At 42.5% G+C, this 23,336-nt stretch overlaps 1 protein-coding gene across 1 annotated transcript in view; it reads left to right on the top strand.

The window, feature by feature from the left end:
- fam171a1 (family with sequence similarity 171 member A1) overlaps positions 1–22,474 on the top strand; it is an 83,537-nt gene extending 61,063 nt beyond the window's left edge. The window contains exons 6-11 of the mRNA XM_080426355.1: positions 5,389–5,505; positions 8,548–8,662; positions 10,797–10,914; positions 13,435–13,773; positions 15,296–15,688; positions 21,270–22,474. Of these exons, the coding sequence (XP_080282481.1) occupies positions 5,389–5,505; positions 8,548–8,662; positions 10,797–10,914; positions 13,435–13,773; positions 15,296–15,688; positions 21,270–22,235 (2,048 nt within the window). The 3' untranslated portion in view covers positions 22,236–22,474. The remainder of the gene's footprint in view (positions 1–5,388; positions 5,506–8,547; positions 8,663–10,796; positions 10,915–13,434; positions 13,774–15,295; positions 15,689–21,269) is intronic.
- Positions 22,475–23,336: the final 862 nt, after the last annotated feature.

Raw genomic sequence — 23,336 nt, 5'->3', positions numbered from 1 at the left:
TTACCATGACAACACGGATCATAACATGTTAACACATGAACACACATTAATGATAGTAATAATAATACCTGACAATCCTACACAGTCAAATTGAAACAAACTCTGTATTCATTCTCTCTGACACCACACACAGTGTCAGCTCTTCTGTTGTCTGATGTTTTGTATTTTCGGTGAAATGATGTCACCTATGAACGGATCAAGTTAGCTAGCTGTGTGTGTGTGTGTGTGTGTGTGTGTGTGTGTGTGCACACACGTGCACACGCGCGCAGGGAAGGTGGCCGCAGACCGCAGGTGTAGACATGAACACTGCTTGTTGTTTTTAACATTGAAAAACACACGTGCACACAGCTGTCGACCTAAAACTGGATTTGAATTGGCATCTTTATTGACAATACTATTATGCCCATTATGTCAAAACCATACAGCTGCAATCTGTGCTGTGATCTGTTAGACCGGTGCTTCTCAAAGTGGGCCCCGGGGCCCACAGGTGGTCCTTGAGGGGGGGTCTTGGCACAAAATGTAGGCCGATGTGGTCTGTAGCCAAATACCTACTAGTTTTGGGGGTCCCTGACATGAAAACGTTTGAGAACCACTGTGTTGGATTGAGCAGACGGGTATCTGTCGAATGAGATTTTCATTGTGATGACAATTAACTGTCTACTTGTTCGTATAATGATCTTTTTAATTACCTTTGATTCTGAACACAGAATGGAGACAGAAAGGTAGTTACCAGGCTCTTGTTTGCTTGTTATGAGTTTTTATATATTATCTGCCATATGTTTTGGCGAGCAACACCATGGTACTACGCAGTATAAATGAGGCTTCAATGGGAACTAAGGAGGTAGATTTCCCCTGTGGAAATAATGTGGAAATAAACAAGCTGTGTGCGTGTGTGTGTGCACGCGCATGCACTACAAGGTAGAGAGCGTGCAATAAAGGTGCTGAGTCATGGCCATTGTTTCCCATCTTCCCTTCTCCTCTTATCTCTCTCTCCCTCTCCTCTCCTCTCTTTCTCTCTCCCTCTCCCCCTCCATTTCCTCTTTCCAGAACGTTGGTTTCCTGGACCCCCTTCCTCTCCAGCTCTCCTTTTATTCATAGTGTTTCCGGGTGCGTTTCCTCTCTTTCAGACAGTACAGTTACAACTGCAGTGCAGGCAGCAGTATTAAACCTACTGTGTTCTACTGTAGCTCTGCTGACCTGTTCACAGTACAAACAAACCCACTTCAAGAGCCATTATTACACCCCATAATCCATCTTAAAGCTACAATATGGAACTTATTTTAAAGTTAATACAACTAGTACATGTGTATGGTAGAGTATGTTAAAATATAACTACATCTGTATGGCAGAGTATGTTAAAATATAACTAGTACTTCACATTATCTTCAATGGTTGGAAGGGGTCTCCCTACACTTCCATTGATACATTTACAACCTGGACACTTTTCCTTTATTTTTCCTTTATTTTTCAGGGAAACCCATTGAGAGCAAGCTCTCTTTCTCAAGGACGCCCTGATAACAGCATATCAAACATATACAACACATACATAATGAAAAACAATAAACATTTGAATCATATTACAATCGTCACAGATACAAATGAATATAGTGTTACATGAAACGGGTGCAGTTACTATGTAGTGTCCTCAAGAAGTCCCCTAAATGTCTCCATTGAGACCTATCGCTCCAGTTTCAGAGGGTCCTGAAGTTTGTTCCATTTGTGTGGAGCATAATGAATGAAAGCAGCTCTTTCCTTGTTCACTGCTCTTACGTGGACTGGTATATCTAATGTGTGTTTGTGAACGTGTTGAATGTCCAGTAACCTTTGGTTCTAAAGCGAAGATACAAGGTACAAAGGAAGCTTACCACACAAGGCCTTATAAATAAATAAAATACAATGTTGCTCTCTACGTACTGCGAGAGATGGCCAACCCACTTTATCATATAAAATACAGTGATGGGTGTGATAATCATCACCAGTGATAAATCGTAGGGCACTGTGGTAGACTGCATCAAGAGGCTTCAGTGTGGAGATTGAAGCGTGCATGTACAGCACATCACCATAGTCAAACACAGACATCATGACAGATTGAATAACAGTTTTTCCGCTGGCAAAAGAAAAACGGGACTCGTTTCTATAGAGGAAACCAATCTGTCCTCTTAGGTTTTTGGTTAGGTTCTCCACATGAACCTTAAATGAGAGCTTGGAATCAAGCCAAATGCCCAGGTATTTAATGTAATTACCTCTCGGTCAGCAGAGGACATTAAGCATATAGATTGCAGCTCTCAAACCATTGTCAAACCAAGCTTTTCCTTCTCACGCCATTTAATTTGTCTTTTTGTATTGCAACCCTGAAGCTAAAACTTCAAATTGTTCCCCAGTTGAAAGCCAGTTATTAAGTATGAATGAGTTATCTCAGTGAATAGGCTCTATGCACAGCAGACATATTGTGAATACATTCACAGGTGTTTACCAATGATACTAATGAAGGCTCTGTTCCATTCCGGTCAAACAGAGTCAGGGTGCTGATATTGTGCACGTTGGCTCACTGGAAACACTCTGCTACACCAGTGGGTCTAAAATTTGGGTCCAGGGACCCTCATGTTTCCTTATGGGGGTTCCAAATGGCCCCTTACGGGTGTGTAACTCAGAGTGTACAAACGGTTACAGGTCCATTTGGTTCCATTTGTACACTCTCAGAGTTATGGGGGTCGTGGAAATTGAAAAATCTGAGACCCACTGTGCTACACTAAATGGAACAGAGCCTTCATTAGTATCATTGGCAACACCTGTGAAGGAAGTGAAAATATGGCTGTTGTGCTAAGTAGGGATTAAACGTGGTCCTCTTGAAAGCTGCTTTTACATGTGAGGTATTTAAGCCCAAGTCAGCTTCACATCAACCAGCTGAACGTGTTAATCCTACATCAGGGGCGGCAGGGTCTTAGGAGGTCCAACGGCCACCTCGGAGCCGGAATGTTCCAGGTTCGATCCCCGGCTTCTCCATGGCTGTGCGTCGAAGTGTCCTTGAGCAAGGACCTTAACCACTTAAGCACTGGTTTATACTTGGGATATTTAATCACTTGTGGTAGTTCAGATTTTTAGTTTTTTAGTTGTTGTGATATCGACACCAGTATCGAAAATGCCTCCGATACTGCCTAAAATTCAGGCCTATACCACGTAATTTATCATGTGATGATGGCACATTTAGCTCATTTGTGATTGTATACCGTGGGATTTGTAATATGTAATGTGGGTTGCCGTGTGTGTGGATGTATACCACGTCTGGGGCACCTGGGATGACACAGGGCTTTCTCAGTTGCAGCCCCCTCCCTTTGGAACTCACTCCCACCTCACCCTTGCCCTGTTCAAAGCCTCCATCAAAACCCACCTTTTCAGACTCTCTTTCCCCGCCTAGTTTCAAATCTCTTTTTCTGCCTTTTACTTTGGTGTTTTTTTTCTTTGCTTAGTTTTTAGTCTAATAATAGAAGTTGTTTATTTTATTAGTTTTGTTGTAAAGCAAGAAAAGCACTATATAAATTGGATGTATTATTGTTATTATTATTATTATTATGTGTAATTCCCTGTTGCTGTGTGTGTGTGTGTGTGTGTGTGTGTGTGTGTGTGTGTGTGTGTGTGTGTGTGTGTGTGTGTGTGTGTGTGTGTGTGTGTGTGTGTGTGTGTGTGTGTGTGTGTGTGTGTGTGTGTGTGTGTGTGTGTGTGTGTGTGTGTGTGAAGTACGGTACATTATAAAGCACATTTCAGTGGTTGAAAGGCTAGGGGAAAAAAGCGCTATGTAAATGCAGAGTCCATTTAGCATTGAATCAGAGTCAGTCATGGGGGACACCGAGTAACGTCCCCTGTGCTCCTGTGCAGATTGTATGAGGAGGCAATAGAGACATTTTATTTGTCAGTGTTTCGCCAGTGAATGTAAACAAGGCCATCACATTATTAGAGCGAGGGAGAGGTTAGACTCAGGCGTGGGGGGTGGGGGTCTGCACTGTCAGCCAGCCAATCAATCAATAAGCTAGTCTTCGTTGAGCTGCAGACACTGTTTTGACTGCTTTTGTGCTGAGTGTGCAATATGAGTCCCCGCCTGGAATATTGGTGTGTTAGCGCCTCCCAGTGGCGGAGTCTGAATATGAACGCGTGGGTCATTAATTGTCATATTGCGACTAGGGTTGCCTGGAATCTCTCTCAGTGCTTACTGCTTCCACAGGACGAACACAGCACTGAGCAATATGCATATACATACTGTTGCTGTTTGAAAAACAAATATATATATATATATACAACTACGACTCTGTATCTGTCTTTTATGTTTCACTTGCACTCCCTATTTAAATTTTGATATTTGTATCATGAATAGCAGTGTTAACATAGTGGTCATAGTCGAAGTTGTATTCTAACCATACATGTGAATGTTGCTTTTCCAGGGATTCCCCAGAGAGCAATCACATAGCTAAACCCTGAATCAGTGACATACCTTCAGTGTGACAGCTGCATGTCGTCAGGCTCGTTAATGTTGCTGTGTGTTGTTGTGTTGGAAGTGGCTTTATTTTTAGCCAATAGGAGTCAGCTGTCGGTTGTTAAAAAAACAAAACAATGTCTCTCGTCGTGCTGTTAATGCTCTGGCTGGGTGGGTCCAACGCAAAGAAAGACATCTCGTCTCTTAAGATACATTTATAATCCATCGCACAAGGGTGTTGCTTGTCAAAAATAACAGATCTACAAGATTACAACACGTCTTGCGACACATTCATTGTTAGCTTGTAGATCTGTTCTTTCACCGTCATACTGTGACTATGAATTGGTCTTTTAAGTTATGCTACAATAACAACACACAAGACGCATATTCGCATAATAACTAAAAACTGAGTATCTGTTGAACAACTCACCAAAAAAATAAGTATCTAAGTGCATTTACTCAAGTACTGTACTTAAGTACAATTTTGAGGTACTTTTACTTTACTGGAGTATTTCCAATTGTCTATACTTCTACTCCACTACATCTCGGAGGCAAATATTGTACTTTTACTCCACTACAATTTTAAAACTTGAGTTACTAGTTACTTTGCAGATATAAATGATTACACTATAAAACATACATTAACCACTTAAGCTCTATTTTATACCTATTAAATAGCCGATCTACAAGCTCACAACGTACTTCTACATTGCAGTATTGAGACTTTTACTTGAGTAAAACATTTGAGTACTTTTTCCACCACTGAAGATACTCGACTTGCCTCTCAATGAGGCGAACCTACTTTTTTAACAGATGAGAAACCGTGATAAACATGAAAGCTGACATACAATGAAAACTGCTGCATTCAATGAAAATACCTAATGAATACCGAACTCTGTGTGTGTGTGTGTGTGTCTCCGTAGGCGTATGGTTGCAGAGCGCCCTGGGTACTGTCAGCAGAGAAGGCCAGCATCTCCGTGTGAAGTACCGCGCTACACAGCTCGGATACTGGGTGTTGGCCATGTCCCCTTTGGATCCAGGTAACACACACCTCAACCCGTGTCCTCGTAACCACACGTTCACAGGTTCAATCCCCCTACTGCTACAACCACCGCCCTGTCCTCCTGACAAAGTGCTCTTGAGCAAAGTCCGTGCTCTCTCATTGTAAGTTGTTCTGTCTCTTGATATGTACCTACAATTCACAGGCTTGACCCTAATCGATGTTGTTTTTGTTGTCGTTTCATGATTTCGGCAGTGGTGGAAAAAGTACTTAGATATTTCACTTAGGTAAAAGTATCAATTCTGCAATATAGAAATATAATTAGCAGATCTACAAGCTCACAACCGTTGGGAGCTTGTAGATCGGCTATTTTCAAATAGCCTAGGTATAAATTAGGACTAAAGTGGTTAATGTATGTTTTATAATGTAATAAATTATAATTACTCCTTTGGATGGAGTAACAATCGAATGGGTGGCACTTTACAAGTACCTTGGGATTTGGTTGGATAACAAGCTAAACTTCAATCACCACATTGATGCCTTGGCTAAGAAGTTTAAAGTTCACACTGAGCTTCTTCTGTAGAACGAAGTCCTGTTTTTCTTCTGCCTCACGGAAAAAGGCTGGTCACTAGCCTTTTTATGTCGCAACTTGATTATGGCCATGTTTGTGTACCGATTTGCCTGTTCCTCAACATTGGGCAGACTTGATCCCCTTTATCATGCTGCATTGAGGTTTAGTACCAGCTCTACCTACAGGACGCACCATTGTATTCTGTGCTCCTTAGTAGGGTGGTCCTCCTTAGCATCTCGCAGGTTGCTACATTGGTACACTTTTATCTATAAAGCCATTCTTGGTAATCTCCCTACTTATATTTGTTCAAAATTTGAACTAGTCCAAAATTTGCTTAAAGTTGTACAATGCAGATTCACAAATAACGATTTTTAGCAACCTCTGCTGGTCACTACCGTCACTGCATACAATTTCCCTAGTCCTCGATTACCCAGAATTCCATTTGTTTTCACCGGAAGCCGGAAGCGTTTCAAAAAGCGTTCTTTTAATTGTTTTATACTATCTGCGGATCGTTTCTCTTAGCCAGTGGAGCATTAGTTACCATGAGCTGTGCTTTCTTTTTCTGTTCTTTTTCGATCTTCCAATCCTACATTCTCTTAAAATCAGCGTGAGGTTCCTTTTTGTTATTAGCGCGGTAGTTCCTGGCCAAACAGGAAACCGTTGCGGTAGTTCCTGGCCAAACAGGAAACCAGTGCATTTCCGCCTCCGTTTTCCGGCCAGATGACGTCATTTTCCCGGGAAAGTCCCCCCCGACACCGTTCAATAGAAAATATATAAATAAAAGGCTTCCGGGGGTGAAATTCATGGAGTGGGTGTTTTGAAACTTTTGCCACTCACAAAAGATATACAATTTAACTTTAGTTTTGTTGAAAACGTTACCTAGTATTACTTTAACCTCAGATCAAATGCTTGTACCAAATACCAAATCTGAGGCAGGGAAAAAAAAGCCTTGCATTTTTTGGGCCTTGGTCGTGGAATGACCTACAGACCAGATTAAAATTGGCTTCTTTGATCCCCCTAGTGACTTTTAAGAGGATTGCCATGGGCACACTCTCCAGCCATTGCTCCTGCTTTGACAAGTAGCAAACGCTGTGATCTTAGTTTATATTAGCTTAGTAGTTTCATGATATATTGTTCTTATTAGTTTTTTATTAGTCTGTTAATGGTTAGCTATTTAGATTCTCTCTGAGCCTCCCTGGTAGTAGGTTTTTCTTGGTATTACGGATGTCATTTGTTTGCCTTTTGTCATGTCATGTATTGTTGTTACTGGCAGAGCTGTGTAACATTTATTTGCCTCTTCTCTTGGCCAGAGCACACTCGTAAAAGAGACTATGGTCTCAATGTGATTTTACTGGTTAAATAAAGGTTGAATAAAAATAATTATCTAATCGAAGTGGAGTAAAAGTACAATATTTGCCTCTGAGATGTAGTGGAGTAGAAGTAAAAGTACCGAAAATTGGAAATACTCCAGTAAAGTGAAAATACATTTTTTTTTAAAACTTAAGTACAGTACTTGAGTAAATGTACTTAGTTACATGACACCACTGATTCCAGTATCTTTAAATGCTAAAGTTCTCATGGCAGAAAAGGCCAGAACAATTCCATGAACATATTCCCTAGAGTTCCCACTGTTGTTGCCAGGAGTGCTCTAGTCTTTTAAATGCCAAATAGAATGTGTTTTTTTAAAACGTACCCATTATTGTTTTAGGGGCTATTCTTCATTGTGCTTTCACCCTCCTTTTCATTTAATGTCATGGAAACTATTTCAGTTTTTATGAAATAAACAACACCTTAAACCAGAGGTGTGCTGTGTTTTATGCACCCTCTGGTGGACAAACACATACACAGATATATGCATACACATGTGATGTACAGTATGTAACAGCCTTACAATAGATTGTATTAACCCACTAAGACCGCATCTGTGTCATTTTAAGATTTTAAGATCATAGCGTGGCACTATGAGCTTCTTTTTTTTTAAATAAATCGTGAAAATGTGTGCAAATCTTTTAATATAATATCTATAAATTTTCTCTGTGGGTCCCTGGAACACACATTTTGAGATGGGGGGGGGGGGGGGGGGGGTGTCCGCGGACAAATACATATAATTTGACAGAAAAAAAGTTTGAAGCAAAGATTTTGGTTAAACATTTTCACTTTACAATTATATATATTCAAAGATTTGCACACATTTCCATGATAAAAAAAAAGAAATTGGCAGATCTACAAGCTCGTAGTGCGGCACTCGACACACGCTATGAGCTTGTAGATCTGCTGTTTTTGAATAGCCAAATAAATCTTTACAATTACACACGGATGCGTTCCCGGTCTTAAAGGGTTAACAAAACAAAAAACACGACTCAAAAGCGTAATAATTCAGCTGTATCGTGTTAGCATTATTCTTTGCTTCTACCGCATTCGAGGCCAACAAAGTCTTGTGAAGGTCTTACTACTTCTTGCTGACGGTGTGTTTTTTGTCGTGGTGTCCCCTGTGTGTGTGTGTGTGTCAAGGTCCCGTGCTGGCCGAGGACATCAGCATGTATCACACAGTGTTCCTACTGGCCATACTGGGAGGCATGGCTGTCATCCTGCTCTGTCTGCTGTGTCTGCTGCTCTACTACTGCAGGTACCTCCACCACTGTATATATACATCATAATGATCTCTCGGAATATCTTAGAATATTTTTTACTTGTTTAGGCACTCAAAGCTTTACGTGGGGAGGTGGCGTCTCTTCTCCTCCGCCCTATACCCCAGGTGGGGTTGGCGAAAGGGCCTACTCTGTGTGGAGTTTGCATGTTCTCCCCGTGTCTCCTAGGGTAGTTAATACCCTCACAAAAACATGTAGTAATCCTGGTCGCTACACCGCCTCCCCCCTGGCCAGCCGGGGCGCCTGATGGAGGGGAAGGGAACTGGTTGGAGTAACGTGTTCCTTCCACACGCTACGTCCTACCGGGGAAACTCCCCCCTGTCAGGTGACAAGAAGGTCAGTTGGCTCTCACGCATTGAAGGAGGCATGAGCTCGGCCCTGGCCTCCCGAGGCTGTGGGGGACTGGTGTAGGGCTGGTGTAGCGCCCAGGATCACTTAGGAAATTGGCACCGGGTGAAAAAAATGGGTTACAAAAATCACGGGATAAAAATGTAGTTACAAAAAAAAAATGCTTTACATGGGGAGGTAGAAAACAAAACAAAAAATAATAAACTTTATAGGAAAGAGCACAAAAGATCATGCCTAAGATTAACTCTTCAACTGCCAGAGTAAACTTGTAATAGTGTCACCCCAGTTTTTACCTACCTTTGAAAAATCATGGAATATTGTCCGTGAACGCTGTCCGCACGGTGATCCCGTAAAATCCTCGTAAAATTGGGGGGAAGGGGGCCAGGTTGTTGATGAGTAGGTTGTGGTGAGCAGTAAATGTAGATACCTCATTGGCAGTGGTGGAAAGTAACTAAGTACATTTACTCAAGTACTGTACTTCAGTACTTGTTTGGTACTGTTACTTTACTGGAGTATTTCCAATTTTCTATACTTTTACTTCTACTCCATTCAGACCCGGGTTAAGGCCCCTCAGGGCCGTGGAACTACACCAAATCAAAGGCCCCCCCCCTCAAAATTAATCGGACAATATTGGGTGCGTTCGCGTGCCCAGCGAATGAACGTGCACGTGCGTTCGGTGCACGTGGCACCGCCAGCACGATCGGCACAGGCACTGAGCACAGCCTTTCCAACTTCAGTCTATGCTATAACTACAGTGTCTATCATTACAAATTACATTACAGGCGATATAATTATCGCATTATGGTCATTACAGTCGTAGGCTACAAGACATATGGTGATGAGATGGGTAAAAATGGGTACATTTTATAACAAATGTTTCATATTTATTTTCTTATTCTTCATAAGAAATTCAACAGTCACAATTCAAGTTTAGAATTGAGAAAACAATACTCTGCAGAGATGGGGAAAGTACTACTCACATTCTTTACTTAAGTAGAAGTAGCCTATACATTTACATTAACACATTCCATGCCAGAGTTTAATCTCATAATGTACTCACCAGTGCCAGCGTTTTATTGTTGTTTTTTTGTTTTTTTCATGTCGCCACAGACCTCGCTAAATAAGTTAAAAGTGCGCGTTCATTTGGTTCTAAACACACAGCGGATCCGTGAGAAACGGCCAGCGAAAACAGTTTCCAAATGCGAGCCGCCATCTTGAAGATACAGCCGATCAACGGTAAACAGTGATCAGCGAGGAGAAAAACAACAACCGAGAAAATCGAGTTTTAAACAGGATCCCAGACAGGAAGCGGATACGATCGAAAAAAACGGAACCCGAATAATTCTGTTTCCGATCGGAAACCGGAAACGGAAATGGATCAAAAAAATTCGGAAAGTGCACCTTGGGCAATTTCAATGGGAATCGGCGGTTCGCGTAGATCTACGCGACTGGCACGCTGCGGCTTTAAATAGGTTTGTGTAGATCTACGCGATTGGCATTCAATGTGTTAATGTAAAAAAACATTTATGTAAAAAGTAAATGTAATTAACTTTTTACATAATCATGTGAGAGTAATTAGTTGAATGAATTTTCAAGTATTGAAAATTGGAAATACTCCAGTAAAGTAAACATGCCTCAAAACTGTACTTAAGTGCAGTACTTGAGTAAATGTACTTAGTTACTTTACACCACTGACTGTAACTGTGGTGTGTGTGTGTGTGTGTGTGTGTGTGTGTGTGTCTGTGGTGTGTGTCTGTGTTGCAGGCGTCGATGTCTGAGGCCCAGAGGGTCCCATCATAAGCTGACCCTGTCCTCGGGACTGGAGGGCAGCAAGAGAGACCAGGCCACCTCCATGTCACACCTCAACCTCATCAGCGGCGAGGTCTGTCCCTTTACTGACCCCTACCAACCAGCACGTCATCATTATTATTATTATTATTATTACAGAGCTGCCGTAATCTAAAGACTCACCTCTTCAGACTGGCGGCCCGGGGGCAGTGGTGGAAAAAGTACTCAAATTCTTTACTTAAGTAAAAGTACCAATACTGCAATATAAAAATACTCTGTTACAAGTAAAAGTCCAGAATAAAAAAAAAACTTGAGTAAAAGTACAAAAGTATTGGCATCAAAATGTACTTAAAGTACCAAAAGTAAAAGTACTAAATATTTGAAAATAGCCGATCTACAAGCTCACGAGCTTGTAGATCTGCTATTTTCAAATAGCCTATGTATAAAATAGGGCTAAAGTGGTTAATGTATGTTTTATTATATCATAGTTTATATCTGCAAAGTAAGTAGTAACTAAAGTTTTCAAGTAAATGTAGTGGAGTAAAAGTACAATATTTGCCTCTGAGATGTAGTGGAGTAGAAGTGAAAGTATTGGAAATTGGAAATACTCAAGTAAAGTACAAATACCTCAAAATTGTACTTAAGTACAGTACTTAAGTAAATGTACTTAGTTACTTTCCACCACTGCCCGGGGGCCACATGCGGCCCCCACCTTCACTTAATGCGGCCCGCAGGTTAATATGGGAATACTGATATATTATTGATTTCAGCTGTTACAATTCCAAAACATGCAAACATGACCCGCTTTAATTACTTCAGTCTATATGAGTAGCTTAATGACTAGTATTACAATTCTATTGTCTTTTGTATGTCCAATGTATTTGTATTTAAGTTCATAAAGTTAACATACAGTAAGTATAACTAAATGCATTTGAAATTAAATAAAAATGTTACCAGTCAGAATTCCAATAGAAAAATGGCAAAATAAAATCAGGATTCCAATTCAAAAATAGCAGATCTACAAGCATCTGAGCTTGCAGATCGGCTATTTTTGCTACTTTTGTGTGACGTAGAATTGCGGGAAAAAAAGTTAAAATACCGAGATAAGCCTTTACTACCCGACAGTATATGCAATATGGCCCTCTTTATCTGGAGTGATTGTGGAAATATAGTGGCCCTCTCCATCATCAAAGTTGCCCACCCCTGCCCTAGCACTTCACTCTCTCTCTGCCCCTTCTTGCCATGTATTATTTCGATTGATGCTAGCGCTTGGCCACGTTATGGCTACTATGCAGACATAGCGTGGTCACTTGTCCTCATGTTTTTCGATTGCTGGATTTGTTTTTGACCACAAATGTTAAGAACGTGATTTAGACAAATGCCAAGTTCATTGATTACCTGGTGTCCTATAATTTCAAATGCACAGAATGTTATTTAGATAGCATGTTGTTTAGACAGATGCTAGGTTCATTCATTGTCTATACCAGGTATGCTAGTCTCTTTGAGGCCCTACACTGTTCTCTATTTATTTTCTACCTGTTTAATGGCTAAACTACACGTGTGCATCACTCTGGGTAAGGGCATCTGCTAAATGGCTATATTGAAATTGTGATTGTCTCCGCCAGGCCTAAGGCGTGGCCGAGACTATGTTTTGCCCCCTGTCTGTCCGTGTGTGTGTGTCCGTCCGTCTGTCTGTGAACAGCTAATCTCCTTGCACACCCTCTCCCTGGATGCCAGAGCAGAACCTCTGGCCCAAATTCTTCACATCGGCCTGTTATAGTGCCACCATTTTAGCAAAACGAATTTTTTTAGATATTACTCCTGCAGCTTGTGTCCAAACATCACGCAAATCGGTACACAGCATCTCTATAGTCATGTGATCAAGACGGATCTGTCCGAATTTTCATATTCCATCCTGATTGGCTTACAAAGTTTGCAACAGTGGCCTGTTTTCAACTAAATGCTTCAAATCATGAATGCAGCGTGCGATTGCCGTGAAACTTTGCACACACATTCCCACTAGGCCAAGGAAGAAATGCCTCATGGTGGCGCTATAACAGGCCGATTCGTGGCCGATTCTTCATATTCCATCCTGGCTAAGATTGCCATCTAAAGTTTACAGGAGTGGCTCATTTTGAACAAAATGCCTCAAATCATGAACGCAGCGTCCGATTGCAGTGAAAGGCAGAGGAAGAAATGCCACCCTTTTCACATTGGCCTATTATAGCGCCACCAGGAGGCCGATTTTTGCAAAATATTCTTTGTGTATATTACTCCTACTCATTTTGTCCAAACATCACGCAAATCGGTATACATTATGTCTACAGTCATATAATCAAGACAAACATTATTTCATCCCTCAACTTCTACAGATTCCACTCACCTCTATAATGACTGAATTCCGAACATCGCTGGCCCACAATAACCTCCCTGACCTGGCGGAGACCTGTGCTCCGAGGAGCTCTTTTTCTAGTCATTATTATTAAGTTGCACCATATTGTAACAAAAAAAAACGTGTCATAAATACAGTATACCGTATGTGTTCTAGTTCTGTATATTTCTAAAGGGATTTGAAGGATTACACACATCATGACATCGTAATATCACGACGCAGGTGCAGCTGGAGCTGGTCTCCACGGCGACCGAGCCCGACTCGTCCACGCCCATGCTGAGGCAGTCCTCCTACGATCAGCACGACAACCACCACCACCGCCGCCATCACCATGACAACCACCACCCCAACAACCTGCTCCCCACGCACGCCAAGCACAGCCGCTCGTCGCTCGGCAACAGCAGCAGCCGCCACGGCTCGTCGCTGGGCAACCTGACGCCCAGCCGCCGCGACTACCGCCAGTCCACCGACACGTTCCCCTGCAAGGCCGCCCTGGCCTCCGTCGCCGCCGACCGGGGCTACCGCCAGTCCTACGCCTCCGTCTGCTCCTCCGCCCACCAGGTATACGGCTAGAACTATCAATTATCTTCCTATAGCGATTATTCAGTTGATTTAGGGCGGGCCCGAGATGACTTCAAATCAATATCAAATCAAACTTTTGCCCCGATTTACAATGAACGAACAATTATTTTATACACTTATATTTTTTACACGGCCCTCGTGGTTCTCTGATGAGATCTGTACTGTAAATATTACAGGCTCACTATTTTTGCACTAGTTGTACACCAGTGGTGTAAAGTAACTAAGTACATTTACTCAAGTACTGTACTTAAGTACAATTTTGAGGTACTTTTACTTTACTGGTGTATTTTCAATTTTCAGGACTTTTACTTCTACTCCACTACATCTCAGAGCCAAATATTGTACTTTTACTCCACTACAATTATTTGAAAATGTTAGTTACTAGTTACTTTGCAAATATACATTATTTTATTATAAAACATACATTAACCACTTTAGCCCTGTTTTATACATAGGCTATTTGAAAATAGCAGATCTACAAGCTGCGTTGTGAGCTTGTAGATCTGCTATTTTCAAACATTTAGTACTTTTACTTTTGGTACTTTAAGTACATTTTAATACCAATACTTTTGTACTTTTACTCAAGTAAATTTTGAATTCCGGACTTTCACTTGTAACGGAGTACTTCTACATTGCAGTATTGATACTTTTACTTAAGTAAAACATTTGAGTACTTTTTCCACCACTGTTGTACACCGAAGTATATAGCCCTAAAAACTCATCTTTCTGGAGGCCAAAAGAGGAGCTAGTACCAGTTTCCCTGTAGACAGACGACCCCCCCCTCCCCTTTTTTTGTATATATTTTTTATTTTTCATGCTTTTTTTTGTACATAGTGGTATTTTTTCTCTGTATTTTTATGTTGATTTTTGAACTGTTTGGTTGCTACTATATATGTCCATGAAATTAATTCAAGGACCCCAACGGAAACAAGTCCGCAAGGACTTTTTTTGGTTGGACCTTTTAGACAAAAGTATTATAAATAACTGTGTTGTTTTACATTATTTTGCCTAATAAAAATGTCAATCAATCAATCAATCAAAGGGCTTAAGTGGTTAGGCAGACTCATCGATGCTAGTTGATTATACATTTTAAAAATCTATTCGAATGTTTTCATGTTATGTTGATATTTTGCCCAGCCCTCAGTCCATAACTTTTTTGATTAATTGAATAATCAAGAGTTTTAAAATGTTTTCAATGAAAGAGTTGTCATCGATAATGACATCATAATTGATTAACCCATTAATACCTGGAACGCATCTGTGTCACTTTAGATGTCTTTGGCTATTCAAAAATAGCAGATATACAAGCTCATAGCGCGGCACCGAGTGCCGCGCTATGAGCTTGTATATCTGCTATTTTTGAAAAATCGCGAAAAAAAAAATGTTTAGATTTTTTTTCCAAAAACTGTTAGGATTTAGATTTTTTTTAAAGAATCGCCTCAGGTCTTAAAGGGTTAAATCGGAATAGTTTGATTAACCGCCGCACCTCCCCTCCCACCAGGTCTCTGACGGCGGGCTGTTGGGCCTGGCGGCGGCGGCGGCGGCGAACGGCGCGCCCCCCTCCTCCTCCCCTCCCCACTCCCCCTGCAGGGGGGTAGAGATCGGGGTGGACGGCGGCAGACCCCCCCTGGACTTCCCGCTGTCGCGCTCGGCGGACCACCTGGAGCGCCCCCCCGTCTCGGCGGCGGCGGCGCTCGTGTCCCGCCCGGGCCAGCTGCTGTGCTGCGGCTCGGTGGACCTGCTGAGCGGGGCGCAGGGCGGCGCGTACCCGCGGGGGGTGCGCCCCACGCTGGTCATCCCCGCGCACTACATGCGTCTGCCCGGGGAGCACCCGCTGTGCGGCCAGGCCCTGCTGCTGCAGACCGACCAGCAGAGCGACCTGGAGACCCTGCAGGTACCATACGACACACTCTGTCTGGATTGTTGTCTCTCTGCCAGGACCAAACTATGTTTTGCACCCTGCCCGTCCGTCTGTGATTAGGACTGTCACGATTACAAATTTAAGTTGACAATTAACACATCCACCGCCAGAGGTTAATCTCATAATGTACTCACCAGTGCCAAGGTGTTTTTGTTGTTTTTTTGTTTTTTTCATGTCGCCATAGATCTTGTTAAAATCCTTAAGATTGAGCCGTACACGGTCTGTTTACATCGGCGACATCCCACTGTATCTCCCAGTGAAAACCACGTGTCAAACGGAGCCACCATGTTTGAGTTCTGACCGTTTATGTTAACATGGGAAATGCGAGGATGAAAAACTACATAGGTTTAAAGGGGTTTTTGTGTACGACTTAGAATGGAGGCCGACGGGAAACAAAAAACGGGATCGCACTTCCGGTCGACTTCGGGTGGTGTTACACTGAAAATGGTCCCCCTAGAAAATTGAAAAAAAAAAATTTCGAAAAAAAGGAAAAAACACCCGGACCGTAGGACTACGGTTTCGGCGCTTAACAGTTGGATTTAACGGACCGTAGGACTACGTTCTTGGCGGTGGATGTGTTAATTGTCACTCAAATAATTGCGATGAACGATTTAAAGGTAGGGTAAGTGATTTTCTTTGGTTAAAATAAGTGTTAAATAGCTCTATATTCTGATAGATAGTACTCATTGCTATAGAGTGTTTGTTCAGTAAAAGGAGTCTCCTTGTCTCTCCAGCTCTTTATAAAACTGAAAATGCATTTTCGTTTCAGTTTCAGTTTCATTTCCAATTTTATCCAATCAGGATAGAGAACTCAATCAGGATATAGATTAAACAAGTGAAATTGGAAGTGATGACACTAAGAAATGAGCAGGCAATATTGGAACTGGAACACTATAAAAATGAAGCTTAAAAATGGGTACTTTCTCCTGATTGGCTGAGATTTTGACACCTACCGGTACTTTTTGTTTTAACCAAAAAATATCACTTACCCTACCTTTTAATTGTGTGTTTGGCATTGAACATAATATAGGCTTCGTAATAAAAAAAATGCGCAGGGCAGATATGACACAAATAAATATACAAATACATATTGACATATTTAATAATTTTATACATTTGAAAATAGCAGAAATAGAAATAGCTGACAGTAAGCTAAGATCTGCCATTTCTCTTTTTTTTAATATTTGAAAATGTGTGAACACTGCGTGCGATTTCCGTGAAATTTTGCACACGCATTCCCACTAGGCTGAGGAAGAACTTTCAAATCGGCCTCATGGTGGCGCTATAACAAGCCGATTTGTGTTTTTACCTATAACTGCAACCATCAGTGTAAAACTTTGTATGTGCACTCCCTAGAGGCGGGAAAACCTTTGCCCTGCATTTTTCACATCGCCTTTTATAGCACCACCAGACTTGTATATTAAAAACTAAATGATATTACTCCTTCAGATTTTATCCAAATTTCACGCAAATCGGTACACATGATCTCTATAGTCATGTGATCAAGACGGATCTGTTAGATTTGTCATATTCCATCCTGATTGGCTAAGATTGACATCTAAACTGGCCCGTTTTGAACAAAATGCTGCAAATCATGAACGCAGCGTCCAATTGCGGTGAAACTTTGCACGCACATTCACACTACGTTGAGGAACAAATGCCACCCTTTTAACATTGGCCTATTATAGCGCCAAATGTTGAGGCAAATGTTGTGAAAATAGCCGTTCTGCGAGGCGTTGTGAGCTTGTAGATCTGCTATTTTCACAATATTAACTTGTGGAACCAAGTCAAACTAAATGTGTGTGTGTGTGTTGGAGGGCTCCTTTCACGCTGTTTCACAAATCGCACATTAGGACGTGGCCCTGACAAAAAGGTTTCAGTCGTGAGATTATTTTCTTTGCTTAAATCCATTTGATCGCCTGGTCCCAATTATTTGAGATGATCACAAGTGTTTCATTATCGTCAGAACCGTTTCTAGTCATCTGTAGGAACTCTTATCTCTGGGTCATTCCAGAATTGGAGGACATTTGGGCTTTCAGGTTTTTGAAAAATGTACCTTCTATTTGACACATTTCTGTTATATATTCATCAATAATAGGTACTAAACTATCAAAAGCTTGATTGGCTCAGCTCAGGCATCAAAGATTTTTTTTTTATTACATGTTTTATTTATTGTTTGCTATACCTGGCGCAACCCTGTTACCAACACTCAGGAACCTGCAAAAAGTGCATTAATGTATTTTTTAAATATAATTCCTTTACCATTAGGTTAAAGAAGTAACATTCTCTCTGAATAAACATTTTATTTCAGATATGAATTTATTTCAATTAGTTTAAGCAACTTTTGAAATCTATCTTGCACAACTTTTCAATTGTGGCATGTTTCACTTTACTAATTTAAGTATTAATTTTCAAATATTTGCTCTAACCCATTATGCATATAATTACTTAAACTCTTTAAAGGACAATAGGTCAAACCCTTGTGTGTTGAGAAAGACATTTATGTTAATATTTGATTAAAATGTTAATGGTAACAAGGTTGAAATTACAGTAACAGGGTTGAATAGCTACATTAATTCTGATTATAGATTATTTTCAACGTGACAAATAAATGCTCAAGACCACATAATTAGTCTTTTAATAACTTTTAATAACAGAAAATGAAATATTATTTGAATAACTTTTAATATGTTTCACATGAGGATGGTTGGTAGGTAGTGTGGAAATGGAAAATGGACCAGGATGCAGCAGAGCTGTTCCAGAAAATCAGGGTTTTATTTTGCAAACAGGAGACCTTTTATACCTGATCACCAGCTAACTTGAGGGAAGACTCTAACTAAGTAGTTCCACTTAGACACAGGTGGCATTGATCACACCTCAATTAGACCTAACCTGTCAAGCCTATTAAGTTAAAGGACATAACCATTTACCATAACCATGTGTACAATGCAGACAATAACACATACTGTGTTAATGTTAATAAATTAACAAAGTATTTCCTTCTGTGAAATTAATATAAGAAAATCAATATAACCAGGAAATCACATGACAACTTAAGGGGGATGAACACTCCTTCTTAAATGATGTCCAGGGATTTAAGTCTGTAGACAAAGAATAGTGAAAGTGAAAACATGAGCAAGAGGAATCCGAACCTTCCCCTTGCAAACATTACACAATCAATGACCTCATACCTGAATATGAATGTGATTACATGTTTGGAATTTTGGGACTGTAGAAATGAGCCTCCATGATATTTTTCACCCCTTCTCCCTTTGGCTCACACATAACCTTGAAAAATAATAAGGTTTTTCTTACCACAAAAATGCTTAATAGTGAACTGGTATGGTTGGAGGGCTATAGAGCGTGCCAAAAAACCTGAAGGGGGCGTCAACAAGTGTCTTTTGGTAGCTGCGGACATCTTTGAGGGGTAAAAACCAGGTTGACTTAACATTGCCCAATGCCACACCCAATGCCTCGCCCCCCGTGGTGACGACACGTTGGCACGCTTAATAGACTATGCCTGGAGGATGCAGGCATTCTGATGTTGCATCGAGCTAGTGCATCCACCTTAGGGCTCAGTGGTCAGTCAGCAGCTTGAACTCCCTCCCCAGCAAGTAGTAGCGTAGTAGTAGTAGAATGATGACCTCTCCAATCTCGTCCTTGGTACGACTGCCTGGACACATCCATCACTTGTACAGTCCCTTCAGTCAGATCTCTCTGACAGTCTCCTCTGCTGGAACAATGGTGCTGCAGAACCTCTGTCGATAAGTCTCTTCAGTAGCATTGTATTTGTTTGGTACTGCTGTTTTGATAGCTTCATATGACTCTGACTGTTGTTGTTCATCCATGCCAGCATATGCTTCAAGGGCCCGTCTGGTCAATAAAGTGACAACTGGGGCAACCCATTTTCCCTGCCTCCACCCCCATGCACTCAAACCGCACAGAGAAGCTCTCAGCATCCTCACCTTCTCTGATGTCTGGGATTCTCAGTTCTGAAACATGAGAGGCTGGAGTTCGGTTAGGTGGATTATCAGGTCTCTGATCCAGTGGCATGGGCTGTCGTGATGTCTCTGTGTCCATTGCACCAGAAGCTGTTTGGACTTGGTTACGGCCAGAACAAGATTTATTCAGTCCGTTTAGAACGACACATAAAGTTCCTCATCTCTTCCATGAAGCTAGTATCAACAGGTGGTGCCATTGGTGTACTCACTGTAGCCTCTTTTGGTCGCACCACTGGTCCTTAATCACTTGGTTTGGCGGCTACCAGAGAACAGTCAGATGGATCGGGAACAGAGATGACAACCCCTTTAACTGGAGGCCCCAACTCCATGCTCCCCTCACGTCAAACACTTTCTTGACTCCCCAGTTCAACTGGGTTCAGCCTGGTAGCTCAGCCTCTTCCACGGCCACCTGGCATCATGGTCTACTTCACAGTTGTCAAATTCATAAAGGCATACCATCCCACCAATGCCACCAAACAACTATAACTCATTTTGACTACATGGTTAAAATAAAATGAAGCAAAATAGTCTGTAAAATTCAATAATGTTTAAAATACGTAGATTAACCTAAATTATAGTTTAGATTATGTAATTGTAAATAACTTGTTTAACCATAAATAATAGTGTTTTAATTCTATTAATGCAACCCTGTTAATGTTGTACAAGCCTGTTACTCTAATCACAGTAACAGGGCTGCAAGTAACAGGATTGCAAATCTATGCTAATGTTAGCTTTTTCTCAGGAATAGAAGCTAGCTGTTTAGATAGCTGTTAGGATTTACCAAGAGGACAAACTCAGATAAGTAAATAAGTACAGATTTGTTTGTCAAGTATTTATCTTATTCTGGAAATATGCATAACAGGGTTGCGTGAGGTAGGTTGAGACATTCAAGCAGGGCTGACAATGTTGTAAAAATATGAATAATAGAAGAGAGGAGATACCTTTGCTCTACCCATGCTGTTAGGAAAGTGTTTGATGATGTCACTTCTAGTGTGTCATGTGACTCACACTTTTCTTCTTCTTTTACCATGCTAAAAAGGTTAAGGTAACAGGGTTGCATGCAAGTTGTGGGACACAGGTTCCTTGCATAATAATACTTATTTAAAAAAAAAAATTAAAATATGTTCAAACATTTTTTTCTCCATGTTGATTTAGATTTGGTCTCAGGACAAGTCAAAGTTACACAACAACTGCATTATTTAGTATTTTGTAAATGGATTATTTGACATTTCTTGGGTGGGACGTAAAATGTCCTCCAATTCTGGAATGATCTACAAGCTCATGCCGTGTCGCTTATAGATTGGCTATTATTGCTATATTAGAAGATTTATGAAAGTACAATATTATTAAATGCATGTCCTGCTTTTTACATTATTTTGTTTATTAGTACCAGTCATCGTCAGTCGTATAATTTCTTTATATATTAAATGTATTTGTCATATCTTCGCTGTGTTCCAGGCAAACGGAAATGTAGTTTTTACAATTAGATCCTTAGAACACAAACAATTCATTGCCAATTAAAAGTCCATGATGGTGACCACTCTACCTTGCAGGCGGAGATCAACGCCTCCCACCCCCAGTCTCCGGGACAGTCCCCTCCTCCCCGCTCTGCCGACGCAGAGCGGGGGGACGGACAGGGACCCCGACAGGCCCAGGCCGCCGCCGGGGGCCTGTCGGGGTCCCTGTCCATCCCCGCGGCGCTGGGGGAGGCGGGGCTGGTGGAGATGAACAGCGAGGACGCCCTGCTGGCCGAGAAGACCCTGATGGAGCTGCGCGGCGGCAAGCCCCTCCCCCACCCGCGCGCCTGGTTCGTCTCGCTGGAGGGACGCTCCAACGCGCACATCCGACACTCCTACGTCGACCTGCAGCGCGCCGGCTGCCACGGCGGCGGCGGCGGCGGCGGCGGGGAAGGGCGGCGGCGCCGCGGCGGCGGTGGCGGCGGCGGCAAGGGCAACAACGACGCCAGCCTGGACTCCGGCGTGGACCTGAACGAACCCACGGCCACGACCACGGCCACGCGGGGGGGCGGCCGCGGGCGCGGCAGCAGGGGGAGGGAGGCGGACAGGGACAGGGACTCGGACAAAGGGCCAAAGGGCACGACGACGACCCCGCCGACCCGGGCCTACACCCAGCTGGTGTGCGTGGACGACCTGGAGGGCGGCGGGGCCGACCAGGACGAAGAGGCCCCCGGAGGAGAGCAGGAGAAGGCCCCCGGAGGAGAGCAGGAAGTAGGAGGAGGAGGAGGTGATGAGGTCCTGTCGCCATCCTCCCCCTCCCCCTCCCCCACCCCCACCTCCTCCTCTTCCTCCTCCTCCTCCTCCGCCCCCGCCTCCCCTCCCCCGCTGCCCACGCCCGAGGGCGTCGTGGCCTACCGGACTGAGCACGTCGTCGTGCCGTCGGGGTCGCCCGACGAGGACTTGACGACGCAGGAGGACGGCGAGGAGGAGGAGGAGGAGAAGAAGAGCCCGTGGCAGAGGAGAGAGGAGCGCCCCCTGCTGTCCTTTAACGCCCTTAAATAGCCCCCCCCCCCCCCCCCAAGCCCCCAACTATGAAGGAACTGAGAGTGTGTGTCAGCGCTGGGGAATCCCTTTCACAACATTTACTCCCCCCCCCCCCCCCCCCTCATCTTTGACGTCCCCCTTCGCTGTAGAAGCGGTTAGCTCGGGGACACGGGTCCCCCCAGAATTGGGGGGCGGGGGAGGGGGGGGGAACGGTCTATTTTTTAATGTATTTCCCGACGTCGTGTTAACCCATCAAGACCGGGGAACGCATCTGTGTAACCACTTTATCCATATTTCATACTTTGGGCTATTCAAAAACAGCAGATCTACAAGCTCATAGCGCGGCACTCGGTGCCGCGCTATGAGCTTGTAGCTGTTTTTGTAGATCTGCTATTTTTGGAAAATCTTGACCATTTGGGCAAATATTTGAATATATATATATTTTTTAAGGGAACACTCGGATTACAAATGTTTGCTTTAAAATATATATATATATATACATTATTATTCAAAGATTTGCACACCATGATTAAAACAAAAAAAATAGCAGATATACAAGCTCATAGCGCGGCACTCGCCGCGCTATGAGCTTGTATATCTGCTATTTTTTTATCAGCCAAATAAATCTAAAAATGACACCGATTCTTTCCCGGTCTCAATGGGTTAAAATGGTCAAAACGGGGTTAAATTAATATTCCAATGTCAAACAACTGTTCAAATCTGGTGTTTTGACGGCCATTTAATACAGAAGCGCGTTCCTCATCAACAGCAGATCAGGAACACACTTTTAGTGCAAAAAAAAGGAAGAAAAAAAAACCCCTGATTAATGAGCTGTTTCACAGCGGAATATCATTCTACCTCCATGTCTGTTACTACACACATCTGTAGGAACTTAACATTTTTGATACGACATTTGGAAATAGGCAAAAAAAAATGGACTTGGTGGTACCCCCAACTCTGGATGACGATGCTATACGTGAACGAGTCCCAGAGCTGCAACGAAGGGGGAGGTCACATCGGGGGCCAACCTTTCACCACATAGATAGTGTACTGGCACTGGTACACGCAGTATACAGTATGCACACGCAGTATACAGTATGTACACGCAGTATACAGTAT

The sequence above is a fragment of the Gymnoscopelus braueri genome, assembly GCF_963280865.1.
Source record: "Gymnoscopelus braueri genome assembly, chromosome: 4".
NCBI lineage: Eukaryota > Metazoa > Chordata > Actinopteri > Myctophiformes > Myctophidae > Gymnoscopelus > Gymnoscopelus braueri.
The sequence above is the reverse complement of the archived record's forward strand: the minus strand, read 5'-3'. Positions and strand labels throughout refer to the sequence as shown.